At 38.8% G+C, this 16,001-nt stretch overlaps 1 protein-coding gene across 1 annotated transcript in view; it reads left to right on the forward strand.

The window, feature by feature from the left end:
- RAPGEF6 (Rap guanine nucleotide exchange factor 6) overlaps positions 1-16,001 on the forward strand; it is a 101,863-nt gene that overhangs the window by 80,629 nt on the left and 5,233 nt on the right. Inside the window, exons 23-27 of the mRNA XM_085312769.1 lie at positions 2,485-2,676; positions 4,118-4,252; positions 5,959-6,072; positions 10,229-10,454; positions 12,437-12,948. Of these exons, the coding sequence (XP_085168895.1) occupies positions 2,485-2,676; positions 4,118-4,252; positions 5,959-6,072; positions 10,229-10,454; positions 12,437-12,948 (1,179 nt within the window). The remainder of the gene's footprint in view (positions 1-2,484; positions 2,677-4,117; positions 4,253-5,958; positions 6,073-10,228; positions 10,455-12,436; positions 12,949-16,001) is intronic.

A 16,001-nucleotide genomic window follows, 5' to 3' on the forward strand; every position in this document is an offset into this window, starting at 1 on the left:
TAGTGTGACATAATCTACACTCACTTTTTAAAAATCTTGTTCCTTTCTATGAGACAATATTTAAGGTCTTTCTCTTCTCCAACAAAAAATACCRAAGTAAGCAGCTTGTTTGTCATTTCATGTACTAACAGACTAACTAAAACAGTTTCAGCAAGCCAGCATTCATCCTCTTGTCTTGACTGAACTCGCAAAATTTAGGAGTGAAGCTTTTTATTTTATTTATTTATTTTTTTTTTTCAAATTTGACCTTCAGTTCTTAAACTGTGTGTCTTTTCATCCGACTGGAAGGAAATTCAATAGAACATTAGATCTATTCTTGCCCTGCTGTCCTTGTACGGAATTAGGAAGGATAAAAGTAACGTTTACCATGTGAACAGCAAGAAAATGAAAAGAGACAAAATCAATACAGAAAGTGCAATGGATTACAGCTTAGAATAAAAGAAGAWTGTTGAGAAGGGGAAGTCAGGCCAGTACTGACAGATAGGATTGACATGGCTTGACAGCCCAAAATTGAGGGCTGCAACAGGACAGTTTTTCATATATTGAGCTTCTGTTAAACTGCCTAACTAAACACACTGTTACATGATCTGTCTTTTGTCTTGCACAGTTCAGTAAATTCTTACTTAAACAATTGTAACTGCATGTGATTTTTTCATAATAAATTCTCAAGTGCTTGAAAAGTTTTTAGGGCGGTTTCAAAAGAGGACAAGTAATAATCTTGCTAGCAAAATAACATCTCATGTTTGTCTGTTGTCCAGATACAGTATACTACATTTTTTGTTGTTGTTTTYGTTGTTTTCAAAGACCATTCGGTCCATTAAGGAGATGTGTTAAAAGTACAAGTAAGAGGTGACAACTTGAAGATAAAACTTTAAGTCTTTTTCATTATTCAGTATTGAAGACTGTAAATTCCTATTATTTCCCAAGGTGGCTTTTAATGCAAATTTTTAACTTTCTTTTTAAATAGTAGTGATATAGGACTTCTGGAATCGGCCATACTTGATTCCATTTTTAAAAATGTTAATCTGTGTTCACGTCAACTGTGCGCCTGAGGATGTGAGGAATCACAGGTAGCTCTGAAGGGGACAGTGCAGAGTGTGCACAGTTACGTGTGTTCTGCTTGTGCCATGTTCAGCCAGAGATGTAATAGCAGGGAATGCTTCCACTTAGAGGTAGCACCATTGGGTGTTTTTGTTTTGTTTTTGTGTTTTTTATCCTGTAGAAACAACAAATTAAAGCATGTRAAGATGACTTCTTAGTAGATGATTTATGTGCAAACATGACAAATGGCCATACTATGCCCAGGAGAGAAACAGATGTTATAAGGCAGTTTTTCAAATCTTTTGAATAAATCATATGTCTGTATTATGAATACTATTTGTACAATGCTAGCCATAGATATTTGGGTGTAAAAATCAGGAATATACACCGATGTTAACTCCTTTTGTGTATCGTACTCCTTGTACGATCAAGTACTTTTTTTTTAACAGTAAAAAAGATGACTGAAGGTCAAATGGACACAAATAAATATAGTAGAGTGGCATAGTATTAAAATACCTTTTTTTTTTTTTTTTTTTTTTTTAAGACTGAAGTGTGGTGCATGTCACTGATCTGGCTGATCAATTGAGTTGAATTGAGAACACAGTGGACTCGTTGAGCTGGCAGAAATGATGGAGCCCTCTTAGAGCAAGGGAAGCAGCAGCCTCTTTGCAGTCTCTGCTCTGGTGGAGTTAGAGCACAGAACCACTCAGACTGGGGGCTCCTTTGCACTCAGTGGGTTTGACTACAGTCTGATATTCAAAATTTGACAAAGTACCTTTTGAATCAGGAAGCTTGTTACATGGCTTTGTAGGCTCTTTATGTAGATAATTTYTTTTGCTCATGTTCAGAGTAGTAGGAGGTGCAGATTCCTAATCCCTTACCTCAGTAGCAAGATTCTCCTGGCTTTGCTTGCAGAAAGAGCAAGCAGCAGGTATTTTGCAATCCAAGTATTTTGACAGTAATTTAAGAAGTCAGATGGCCTTAACTCCACAAACAGTTTATTAATTGCTCTGTAATTAAAGCAGAGATTGTGTCCTGTGTTGCAAGTCAATTGTGCCATCTAGTGAAAGCTTTGCCAGTTGCAAAACAAGCTTTTCTTTTCCCTTGTGTGACATTACATATTTTTGAAAGAGAAACTATTACGTCTTCAGATGTTTGTACAAACAGTGCGAAGTATGGAATTTAATTGTGGTGGAAATAAATCATGTGATTTCTGTCTTTGGATAAAGTACTTCTGTAACACTTTAAAACACTTAACAGTGGGTKTTTATGTATCTCTTTGTGTAACTGCCTCTTCAGTGCTGCAAGATAGGAATGCTTGGAATAGAAGACATCTTGAATGTTTTATCTGAATGTTTTTGTCTGGATGATTGTGCTTAGAATGATTGTAATAATACTGTAATTCATAGTACAAGATACTTATATACTGTTTTTCCGTAACAGTGACCAAGAATTTAAGTGAGAGAAGAGGGGCAAAATCCTCAGAAATGTCTCCAGTACCAATGAGATCAACTGGCCAAACCACCAAAACCCATCAGCATCAACAAAACAGAATGAGTCAAGTACTTCAGGTTCCCTCTGTGAACTTGTACCCCAGCAGGAAAAAGGGACTAACGAAGGAGCATGTCACATTCAGTGAGTATCTGCAGTTCAGCCATGGAGAGCTCAATAAATTAAAGAGAAGCTGGATGGATTATTGGAGATATTGTTATGCAGGTGTCAAAGTTAGCTTCACACTTCAAGGCTTCATTTATGTTCTCACTTAAAAATAGCTGAATCATGTTGCTATGTGTTTCAAGAGTGTGTAATTTACTCTGCTGTTTGCATAACTAAGTATTTACTACATTTTCGTAAAAGAGCTAATTGCATGGTGCTGTCTAAATACACTCGCTTGCTGTAGTTTCATAGGCCATTAATTGTTGCTTGTCATTTTCTATGATAGTGGSTGTTTTCTGGTATATACCTGAAAAGTGTACAGACCCATTCCCTGAATGGGTCTAGCTAAAGCAATCCTGTTWTCTATAATTTGAACAGGTCAGATGTACAGTGTTAATTCTTTGCTGCATATTTCTGCATTCTAAATGGCTCTTGCACAAACTGAGCAGAATAATATTGCTTATATGTCTTCCTGACAAAATGACGTGTAATGTATTGTGAAATCCTTGAAACAAATCATATTTAGTGCTTTAAGCTTTGTAACAGCATTATAAMAACATCATTGTCAAATGGAGCAGCRTATGTATCACTGTTGTTAGTTGCTCCCAGTGAGCACCGTTTTTTTTGTTTCTAAATTTACCAGTTGCAAAGCAGTATTTAGTATTAAAATCTTTTTGACCTGTTTGCATAATTRCTGTATCATTTGAAAGCTATAATAGTTTTAAACATTAAAAGATTAGTTGCAGTTAATAAATGATATGAAATGATTGTATGATAGATTGAAATAGCATCTACAATAGTTTCAGGAAACACTATATTGCAGCATATATATTATCATAATGTTTGCAGTCRACAAAGTCTTAAACAATTTAGTTCAAGTCTCTTCTCAAAAGCCCCTACCACTTGATCTGTTCCAGAAGTTTTATTTGTGATRCTACTGCTGAGAGGTATTTGTCCTTTGCTGTGTGTTCAGTATTAATCTAATCAACCTATCAGGAACTCAAACAAATTCTTTATCATGCGTCTGCAACATGTTCCAACAGTGAACAAGAAATACCAAATTAACAGCTCTGCTAAGTACGGAGGTATACTGGTTTGCTGAGTGCTATATTGTGCCTTTAAGTATTGATCTGACGATTCCTGATTCAGAAGATAYTCTTCTCTTAAACTTTTATTTGCTGTGATGCAACTAGTTTTTAACGCTGCCTCRAAAGTGTTGTGGGCGAGGATTTCCTCCAGGTTTCGTGCACTGTTTAGCCCTTTGTCAAAGCCCTGACTAGTGTTTCTGTTGTAATGGTTCCAGTTGTGACCTGTATGTTTCAACACATTTCAGATATCACCGAACAACCAACAGTAGCAGTAACAGCGGCCACTAGCTTGCAAGAAGAATACATGGTAAATGATTTTGCTGTTTTCACAGGTACAGGCTCCCCACAGAAGTCATTAAGCTTGTCTGAGGAAATAAGTAGTAAGAAACAAACAGATGACACTATGTCTATGGCATCTTCTTTGCACTCCAGCCCTCCTGCTTCTCCTCAGGGCTCTCCCCGCAAAGGTATGTGTGATTACAAACCCCTGTGTAAACATCTGTCTGAGGGACCATCCCTCTGTGCTGTGCCAAAAACAGGGTGGACTGTGGCAGGAGTATTTTTTGGTGATTAAATGTACTCTGAGAAATRACACTTGAGAACCTTCATGTAAAGAAGCATCACAACTTTCTGTGAATTGCTGATGAAAATTGTTTTCCAGTGCATTTGTTTTTCACCCTTAAAAGTTACCTGTTCTGTAAAAGGTAGAATAATTTTGTTCTTAAAASCTATCGGGAATTCTGCCAGAAGCATTTAAGCAATTTTTAAGTGCTTTGATACCTATCAGCATATCAATTCAGATTCAGGTGGCCACTTAGGTACGGGGGAATCGCAGATCTGCAGATATCCTGAAGACAGTGTTGCTCAGAAATTGCAGCTGTTAAGACAACTTACTTTTTTTTTCCTCAAGGTTGCTGAAATATCAGCTGATTAGATARTCTTTTTAGTACACTTAAGCGTTAGCTGCAGATGCAAGTCTGTTTGTGAATCTTGCCACCATTATCTCTTTCCCATTGAACGTCAGTGCTCTCCTTCACTCACTTGGTTTCGCAAGTGTTTAGCATRTACAAGGCAAAGCAAATCAGAAGTCTGTCATTAAATTCATCATTCTGGAAATCTGCTACTTCTGTTCCTAATCCTGTTATAGTTTTAAGTTACGCTTTTGTTTTTAATGCTTTAATATATTTTATTATTACAATGGACCTAGCACGATGCTTTGAATAACCCTTTTCCCTCACTTACCAAGAATAATTTTAATCAAACTGGGTTTTTTATATCTATATGAAAATCTGCTGATATTGAAGCTTAAGAGAAAATAATTCTATGGAACAGTTTTGATAGGTACAGAAGTAATGCATCCTTCCAAATCCTGGAGACGCTATTCATATTTTTTGTTCTTGTGTACAGGGCTTTGCATACRTCCCTGTCTATCATGATGCCCTGAATCCCTTTGTTTTTGATACCTTCATCTTGAAAGACCAGCATCATTTCATCATTAGCCAAGCTTGGATGGGAGTTCATTTGCAATCTCTTACCACCACTGTGTAGTCAGCCAGTGTGGTCGGTGTTGAACAGCGTAAGGCATTTCTCCCTCCAGTGCTGCTTTCCGACTCACTGATGACCCAAAGCCACTGGATTGGCATGGCATGGCATGGCGACTTAATGCATCTTCTCACCTTTTTTAGTGGGAGATCAGGCTTGTCAGGTTTCGTGTGAATCCACTTCTGCTGTCACAAGATGCTGTTTCCTTTAGGAGAATGTCACTTATTTTACTTAGACACGGTATATGTATAACAAATCCRATTACTTAGATTGTCAAAACGAGTTCCACTGAGATTTTTGAAATCACTTTTTTTAAGTGTGCTATTTTTGTTGACTTTCATCTGGTTCTAAGAAAATAATACTTTGTTTCTTCGAGGATTATTTCATTAATTCAACTTGCTTTTAGTATATTTTAGCACTGATCGAATTGCATTAAGATAATAGTGCTAACAACTCATTGAACTAAAATTAGGTGCTTCACAGGCAGCTGAAATATCTAATTTTAGGCATGAACACATTTTATTGAATCTATAAGCAAATATGAAGAAAGAAGTTTAAAAATGAACACATTATTTTTACTGTTATTTGTCTTGTTATTTATCAAGATCTGTGTGTGTATACTTTCTTGCAGTTGGTAACATCCAGAGGTCTGATAACTGCAGTCAGATGAACCTGTCTGGGTCTTCCTCATCACTTGCCAGTGAGGCCAGCAACAAGAACAGTGGACAGCGCAGCTACGGAATAGGTGGGGCTTATTTGCAAAAGAAAATTCAGGAGATGATTATCAAAACAAGAGACAGTTCTGACATAAGTGAACAGGCAGAAAGCAAGGATTTGAGTGAAAAGGCAGAACTTGAGCATGAGCACAAGAGAAAGAAGGGAACCCTGTTTGGAAGACTTAGGGAAAGAAGTTTCTCCAGGGAAAGAACAGCTTTTACAGCAAAAAGGGAAGCAGAGCACATTCAAGCTTCAGAGAGGAGTGAAAACCAAAAGGACATAGACAGTGATACTCTGAGTACAGCAAGTATCTATGGCAACAGCAGTCTACTGACATTTTACTGTCTACAGAGGAGGCCTAGAAGRAGGAGGAAGACTATCTGATGTATTTTTGGAGGGAAGACTGATATCCATTTTATGTTGGATATACCAGTATAATCTAAGTTACATTAGCATTATGCATTTGCATACAGATTCATTAAAACATGTTTTAAGCTATTTAATGTACCTCCCTTCCATTCATATTTTCAAAAATAGAAGATAAATTTGTGTCAGTTGGACATAATAAATTGCCCTTACAATGCAGTAAGGAAAATCAAGGAACAGGTATAGTGAAAGTTCTGCAACTTAGCACTTTGCGAATGCTACTGAAGCAGTTTTAGGATGGTACCGCAGTAACTTCAAGCATTCTTTTGTTTGCCTCGATGGTGCTATTTTTGATYGTCCAAAGAATTTGCAGTGTGATGTAAAATCAAATGCCCACTGACAGCATTGGTGGGTTTTGTTTGTATGTTTTGTATGTTTGTATGCATTTTCCTCTTTATTGGCCACATCTATTTTGCCCTTCAGCCAAGCTAAGATTAACATTTAGTCTGTTTATATACCTTTGCTGTGATTTAATAAGCCCAGTTTTCAGATAGTGCTAATCTCTTTAAYAAAAATCAATCAGTCTTTTGGTCTCAAAGGCTTTGAGGTTGATGAAGAGTATCTTATAAGATTCACATTTCTTACTGCAGTTGCAATTATTTTGCTGCTTTGGAGTCTGTAAGACAAAATAAGTAGTATGAGGTATTAAGGTTTTTAATTAAGGGTTCTCAGTTCTTTAGTTTGATAAAACTTACAATTTTTAACGCTCACTGTTGTCAAATCTTATAGCCATAATATAGCTTAAAAACAGTAAAGTCTCTCAAGTTATGAGCTATATGCTCAGTGGTAGGAATACCTGGCTGCAGATGCCATGGTATATGATCTTTGTGTGTGTTGTGCGTGTTTTTTTTTCTTTCTTTTTGGTGGGTTTAATAGCATCACTTTTTGTACTGATTTCTATGTTTCACTAAGACTGTTTTTACAAAGCCTAGTCATGTCACATTTTCATGTAATCTTGAAGTAGATATATCACAGTCCAACTCAAAGGCACATGAGGCACATGAAGGTATAAATGAAGTGAGAAGTTGAGTGATTGGCAGGATTTTAGGAAAAAATGCTTATTTGAGGGCTGTGCATCAATTATGTATTAATATGGTCTCCTGTAAGGAAAGATGACAAGGCTTTAATTCCAGACTCGTTCTACTATAAATGAAGTRGCTATTGATCTAATGTTTTCCAATAAAGGTTCTAATTGTGTATGTTTATGCACATAATGTAAGATATATCAGTCTGTTATCTCCCACTGAAGGCAGGGATATATTTTTCCTGAGATGCAGTGCATTTGATACAGACAAACCCAATGGGAACTTTAAGGGAAGAAATAAACCAAATTTAAAGAAAAAAAATCATTTGAAGTTTATTGCCCTCAGTCTGCATAATAGGAACAACCCACAACTAGTATGTCAGATAGTTCTTTTAGGCAAAATGTTAAGGGCAAGTTTAACAGAGACCTGTTAGTTGTCTAATGATATTCTTTCATTTAAATAAATTAGGACAAAATAAATAGGACTGAAAAACCAAGAGATGATATAATGCACTTAAAAGTATGTCATGATCTTATGTAATGTACCTCTTTGGGCTAGTTCAATCATATCGTTTCTTGAAGTAAAAGGAAACATCAGCAGCCAACTCTGTGCTTAGGGAATAGTGCCAGGTAGTGATCATGGCCTGGTATCACCTTGTGAAAGAACCTCCCAGTGTCCTGTGAGAGTTTTGTAGAGGTCCACTGACATCAGGCATGAGTGAGGGTCAGCGAGTCTYGAGGTAGTGCATGTTGCAAGGTCTTTCCTTCAGGGGAACAGCAAAAAAGTCATAGTCATCAAATGGGCTGCTCCTTCACCACTTGTGCACTGGTTGCTGGTTTCTTTAATATCATGTTCTGGTCAAGAAGGCTCCTGCAAGCCGGTATGGTAGGGGCATGTGGCAGGAGCTCTTCCATAGTAAAGTGGATGACTTTTGTGCTCAAARCCATTTTTCAGGCCTTATTTTGTGCAAAGAGAGCTTGGGTTAATCACCGTGTAACATGCCATCAGACAACATTTATTGCCATGACAAGAAAGGAACAACTTGAAAAGGCAGTTTAATGCCTCTCGGGTCAGATGGGATCACTCGAATTTAATCGTTCCCTGCTAGGCTGCCATTTGCTTTCTGTAGCCTCACAGCGTGGAAAGATGAATTAAAATCTCTTGTGTAATGTAATTACAAATTTTCCTCTTAACTGGCCAAAGCTATATCTAGAACTAAAAAACTTAAAACTGACTTGAAAATGAGTATGATGAGAAATGCAATAATGTATGATCACGTYTGGGGTGGTTAAACTAGTTTGGATTATAGGAGCGTTTGCCAGTCAGCATCAAGCCCGAGTGTGCCGTTATTCCAGATTCTTTCGGGGAAAGCCTGACGGGTACGTGTGCACGCAGCCCTGCTGATGGACGGGGCCTCGTGCTGCTGGGGTTCCCCAGGGACAGGGTGCAGACCAGTCTGAGCCAGGAGCTGGGTGAGCGTGTTTGCACAGTATGAAACGTTTTGCAAGGTTCAACACCGTGCACACGTACTTGCACTGACAGCGTTTTGTTGTCCCACAGCATGACAGAATGAGCTTGGATCTTCCCGTAAGGTAGTGTGTGGATGTATCCAAAGAGATAAATACAGGCAGCTTGAAGTCTGAGCAGTCTAAATTTAGGATGTAGGAGGCCAGTGAGACACTTCAGTGGAGGAAAGTCTTGCAGCCTTCCTGAATTATAAGCCCTTCCCCACTGGAGGGAGATCAGTAACTAAACCTGCAAGGGCTCCCAAGYGTTGGTGCCTTCATAGCAGCAAAGATGCACTTGGCCAAGTTTGATTCATTTCAGTTCTTTCTCTGCTTCTCAAAAATGAGCAAAGTAAAGGGCCGAAGCAMGTTATTGATATAGTATTGTCCGTAGTAAAGACCCATCTAGGGACAAGTACTTTTGCATCCTGAATTGAAGTAGCTATGCCAGCAAAAATCCAGGTTAGGCTACACCTAGCTAGAGCCTATGGAAATCTCTGATATAGTAGTTGCTTATGTGTTGGATGTATGGGGCTTTTATATGCAACTTGTGTTTGAAAAGTTATTTGAGGGCAAGGGTAAGCCAAGCAGAAAAAGTGCTTAYGTATTTTGGTGAGGTCTTTAGCTGCTTTCCTTCTGTGGAATTAATGCCGTCGTGTGGTCCAGCTCCTGCCAAAGTTCCTCTCGCTTTTTCCTTCCCGATTTGTTAATTTTGGAACAAACAGTAAAGCTGAACTGGACCATATGGCCTGTACCCGAGCACTAACAGCTCACTTCTTACCTTAGTCAGCATCTCCTCCTCCACTGCCAAAATCTTTTGACTCAGTCACACACCAGTAGGGCAGAGGAAAGTGTGGGAAATGCGTCGCGCTTATATTATGGGACTTGGCGATTGCAAGGTTGGACCTGACTTATCCCCCCACTGCAGATACTGTTAGTGTTGGCTCAGCATTATGGTTTGGATAGCTGTGGAGGTCCATCTAGGTTATTGGTGTTACTTGATTACCTTAATAAATTACAGTGCTAGATACTGACTGATGATAAAAGCTTTAGTGCCATAAAAACTTGAGTGGGCTGATCCATTTAAGAATGGTAGGAGGTTGTTTTTGTTGCTTTTATTTATTTACTTTTATTTTAAATATCTTTGAAATATGTGCGTTAGTACTTCATTGTCATACCTAGTAAACTAAAATTGCTCATTACCTTAAATCTTCTCTTTTTCCCTCAGGCTATGCCCTCATACCTTCCACTAAGTCTGATAACTTCTCGGATTCCAGTCACAGCGAGATTTCCTCCCGCTCCAGCATAGTGAGTAACTGCTCGGTGGACTCCATGTCCGCAGCGCTGCAGGATGAGAGGAGTTTGCCCCAGTCTCTCATCGTCGTGGACTCGATGGGGGCAGAAAGGAAGGAGCATCCGCAGCCGCTAGCCGATTACACCCAGCCTTGCCCGGGGTAAGAAGTGGTTTGTTTTGGTTGGACTTGATGTAAGGAAGGTTGTTCAGTCTAGGGGACAGCTACAAACTTCACTGTGATTATTAAGCTATTGATAGATGCTGGGGAACTGGCTGCTCTAAAATACATGGGAAGAGCATACTTTCCCAAGAAACTCGTGGTATCTTTTAGACTGAAAGCAGCTTGCTCATGTCAGTAGGGTTCAGATGGAYATCTCTTGCAGGGAACTGCAAATGTGTTAAAAGCTGGTATAATATTTACCAAATTCCTTGCTGTGCAGTGCTGAGAGAGACTGCACAGTAAGAACAGGACGCTAGCGATTATCTGAGTCAGCAGTACCAGTCACCAGAATRCTTCAGTGTGATTATTTTGGGCTTGCTTTTTAGGATTTTTTTTAATCCTCACTACGGCAGACTGAGAGCTAGCTGCCACACTCTTGCAGAGAGTTTCTGTAGAGCAAGTGCTGTGATCACCTTAGCACCATCAGAACTTGTCCTGCGATGCCATTCTTGGTTCTGTTTCACTAGATCGTCAGCCTGGACCCACAGAATCCAGGTTGTAGGAATCTTTCTGGSATAGCCTATTCCGTCTTCAGATGTAGTAGGTTTTAGTCAATGAGAGATTCTCCTTACATTTCTAATCTCTACAGACCATCTGTAGAATAGTATTTTCTTATAGTCAAACACCATAAAGAGCTGTACCTTGTTTCTATTTATTTGACTTTAATGCACCAGTATTCTCTGGTATTTACTGTAAGAAGGATTAGTAGCATATGCTTTGCTAAGATAATACAGCTTTTAAGTAATTAGTTATTCATCTTATTTCTGTATACTAAAATGGGAATTTAAAGGCGTACTTAAACTAAAATAGTTCTCTTTTAGAAAAGGCAGAATGCAGACACTGAGATTTTAGTCAGCAAAGATGCAGCATAATGAACTAAATGCTCCTTTGTACTGCGTTATTGTGGCACCTTCAACACTGGCTATAAAAAGCCAGGCTTAGTAATGAAGTACAGTGAATTGACTGAGGCCCTTGCTGTGTTCTGAACTCAGTATTTTTTTGTAAATTAGAAGCAGATTGTTCAAAGTTTGTGGCTGTTTTATTATGCCTTAGTGAATTTTGGTGGGAACAAAAGAGTTTCTGTGCTGGAATTCATAAAATAGAAAAGCAAAGGAACAGTGAAGTTGTTTGCACGTATCTTAAGAAATGTTCCTAGATCCCATTATGTGTCAGTAAACTACAGAGGGGTAGTGTTGAGTTTTAATGTTACGCTTGCTGTGCATTTTTAGTGCAAMCAGAAAGACACTTCACAATAATGTCTGGCAATCATGTTTTTGTTTTCTAAATCCATTTAAACCTGTCTTTATTCTTTGATTATATGTTAATAGTGATTAGAGCTTTTAGAAGCTATTTTTTTAAGAAAAAAAARCATTTTTGTTCTTGAGATTTYAGAATTTCTGCTGCTCAAGATCTTCCCACAAATGTTACCTATGCCYAGTAATTCCAAATATCATTGAAATATAACTACCTCTTCTCTTTGCCTGCACAAGTTTTTGTTGCTACAACCAAAAATGTTTTTATCCTAATTACAAGTACTTATTTTGTTTGTTTTMTAAATGAAAAGAAAAAGCTTAGTAGTCTGGAACCGAACTGTAATTACTCCTCTGCCGTAAGCTTTCTCTCAGGCCCGGTCTTGCTGTGGTTGGTAGAGGAAAGCCTCTAAGGACCGGATTTTTCTGACTCCGCAGTCAGGCCCCTAAGTGCTAGCTGCGGACTTAATCCCTTTGGGATGACGGCCCTACGGCAGTCAGGAATGATGATGGTCTTTGTTTTCAGTGCTCCTGTATGTTTGACCTTGTCGTGTACATCTTTGAAACTCAGAGTTTGGTTGCCTTTAAAGCCAAATGATTATCTCTGAGTACATCGCTGCTATTTTAAAACCTAGTGAGCTTTTCTCTGATTTCTTTCGTTTTTGAACGTAGCTGGTCCCTCAGTAGGCCTGCCCTAATCAGAGGGATGGCTTTCACCTCGTCCATGAGCAGTGAGGAGATCTCCCACGAACACATCATGGTCGAGGCGGCAGACAGCGGCCGGGGAAGCTGGACTTCGTGCTCAAGTAGTTCTCACGATAACTTCCAGAATATCCCAAACCAGAAGAGCTGGGATCTCCTCAATTCTTACCGTCACACCCAGCTGGATGGACCTATAGCTGAAGTTGATCCCACAAATTGTTACTCTGAGGAGGCTTATTTATATTCTGAACCCTTTTCCAAAAATAACAGGCAGTCGAAAGCCAACCTGGAAGTCGATCAGTCTCGGCAGAGCTGGGCCTCCTCSAGCTCCCTCTCAGACACGTACGAGACAAACTATGGGACGATTAAGCGGAGGGGGCTGGAGAACTCTACAGCGGAGCAGACAGAGGTTTTGGACTCTAAACCAGGCTCCGATACAACTTACAAAACTGTTACTTCAAGTACCGAAAAAGGCCTAATAGGTAAGCCAAACCAACAGCTTATGGAAGCTTCCACATCTGTTTTGCATTTTGATATTAAGTTGTTAAGAAATGACATCAGCAGATCAGGGGACTGGATTGCATGTTAAATTCAGCTTTATCATGTGGTTTTAATCAGAACAGTCCTCAGACAATGTGGTTTTTAAACCACCTTCTTTTGGATTAGGAAAATTAAACTAATAAAACACTACACTTCCCAGTCACTTTACAGGTGTGCAGGAGAACTGTGTTCATGGAAATGTCAGGCAGTTTCTCTCTGCAGTACGACTTTTTGTTTTTTGGATTATTTGGAAACCCTCATCACTGCAGGCTTTCCTCTGGCGAGAAGCAATGAGCAGGGCTCCTTTAAGCATCCACGTAATACAGACCTTGCATGAACTAAAAAGGGAAGAGCATGATGACRGAGCGGTGCAGAGCATTCCCACCTCTCCAGCACTGTGGCACGTTTCATCTGCAGTACCTCTATCTAGAAGCTCAGGGTTGAAGCAAATTCCCTTCCCCTCTTTCCTATGCTGCACTGCCATTTAGTTATACAACTGTAGTTTGGCTACAAAGGAAAAATTTATAAGATACCTTCTTCGGAGATGCTGTTTTACTGAGCAGCATGCTCTTTTACTGTCGTAGTGAGGTCAGTTGCCAAACTGCCAAAACTAAAGGAACTAGGTTATGAACAAGATAAAACATGGAGTGCAAAGCTCTCTAAGCTTTCAGGCAAGGGCACAACTGAAATGCAATTTAATTACCGAGTAGTTTGCTAAAGGGGTTTGTTATCAAAGGTAATTGCCTGAATAAATATCACATGTAGGATGCAGGTCTTTTGATTGCTGTCTTTCTTCTTGGCTTTGCAGAAGAAAGGTAACACAGTGAAGCCTGGCAGAAAACTTGCTCACAGCTCACTCTTGTGCATGTTTTTGCCCTTCTATGCTTTCAAAACAGTTCATGAGCTCTTAAGCTGTTTTAGGATATGGTGTTAGCTATTCAGTCTATTTTTCCTCAGACACAACTTTTCACTTGTTCTTGGTTTTGTTTACATACTGCACGATATAGCTTTTCTTCCTTGTGTGGTCATAGCACACTGGTAAGAAACACTTCGTGCCATAATTCAATAGAGTACGTATATATTCCATTTAAASACAGATCTAATATAGATAGATATGATTTCTGGTTTGCAGATGCAAATCTGCTAGTTAGGCATCATATAGTATGCCAAAGATAATTTAGCTTTATTTCACCATTTGCTTATTCTCTATGAACAGCTTGTTACCATAGTCTGTAAYGACTACGTGAATTTGTAATATTGTAAACAAAATGAGAACCTTCAATTCGTTTGCTTAGTGAGTGCTAGTGTTGAACAGGCCCCAAAAGAATTGGCACAAGCTTTGCTGCCTGAAACCTTTAGAACAGTGCTGGAAAACCACGTCCCACATGCTAACGGAGGAACGTGGCCTTGGCAGAATCGGCAAGCGCGGTGGCTTCMTAATTTCCTCGGYGCTTCTACATTCTGCAGCAGTGAAYGTTTCTTAGTGAAACCTCTGCTGTTCAAGAARWGTGTGGAATRGTGACGTGCCGTTGCAGGACATCAAAATGAGAAAGCTTTTTTGTAGCTTTTCCCTCCAATAGACTTTTGTAGCATATATTGTACCTTAGCTCTTCTGTGTTTGTGTGGTCTGTTTTTTGTTTTCCCCCAAATTTATATTGCTGCTGCTTAGTTCTATTTCCCTTAGCCGCTGTATGGAACTTCACCAGATTTGAGTAGATAAACAGCTGCTTTGGAGGGAGGATCTGTGATGTACTTGGTTTACGTCTGCAGTAGGTTGTTCTATTTAAAAGGCAAGAAACACGATTATAACATTATTGTTCTAATTTTAGTGCTATATAAATAACTTATTCAGCAACGAAGAGGGTACTCAAGTTCAGATTTTAATTATTAGATAAAAATTTTTAACTAGCAGCAATTGTAAGAGAATTCCCAAGTAACGATCTAAATTTCAGATGATCACATCTTGCACTCCAGTGTTTTTGTCTGGGGACACCATTACATGGAGAGAGAGCAGCTTTATTTCTGATTGTCAGTAGGCTGGGAGCAAGAAAACAGTTGAGAATCGGTTTTGTTTTAAGAAGAGAGTCTGATACGGTTTTTAAAAGGGAGAACACCTTGGTGGGAGCAGGAGAGGCTAAAGGAGTCTTGCCAAGAAGGCACTGCTTCAGCAGAGCCGATGCTCAGTTCCCCGTGAAAGGTTTTCACAACCTCCCAAGGTTGTGGGTAGATGGCAGAAATTAGGGAGACATAATGCTGTAGATATTAAGTACTATTAAAATGCTTTATTTTGACAATATTTATAAAATAGTATGAATTAGAACTTTGTAAAAGTGCAAGTTATTTAGTTTTCTGCAGTAATAGAAATAGGAATATTAGCTCTAGGAAACATATAACATTTTTCCTTAAAATTGCGTCCACCCTTGAAAGTATTACTTCAAAACTAATGAAGATCAAAGATGAGGGAGGACCAGTCATTCTTCATCTCTTCAGGGAGAACAGAGCTTCCTTTTACTTCATAGAGGCCCAGTGCTATTTAAATGAAATGTTTTCTTTAAATTAATAGTGTAAATCTTTGCATGTATACACACATAGCTGTTAAAACCCAGACTATGAGTTTAGTTTTGTTTATTTTACATAAGACCAAGGTGWCTGAGCTCATCAAGTACAAACCGACTCTCCTTGCTTTAACTAACGCCCAGAATCTCACAAGTCCAGAACACAAAATAAGAAAATACTGCTTTATTTTGATTCTTTCATATGCTTGTAAGAACAGAAAATACCACAATTGTTGAAATTAATGGAAGTGTAATGAACATTTTGAAGTATTGAAGTATTTCAAATGCATCTGCAACATGGATATAAATTCACTCAGCTAATAGTTTTAAAATTATCCTAGCTTTGAAATTATCTTGTTGCAACACGTACATGGGAAAAGCCCAATTTAACATGCATATTGGCCCTAAAATTGGGAGTGAGTGGGAGGGAGAGGGGATTT

This window comes from Rhea americana, unplaced genomic scaffold, assembly GCF_003343005.1.
Source record: "Rhea americana isolate MKP2758 unplaced genomic scaffold, rheAme1 scaffold_37, whole genome shotgun sequence".
Classification (NCBI taxonomy): domain Eukaryota; kingdom Metazoa; phylum Chordata; class Aves; order Rheiformes; family Rheidae; genus Rhea; species Rhea americana.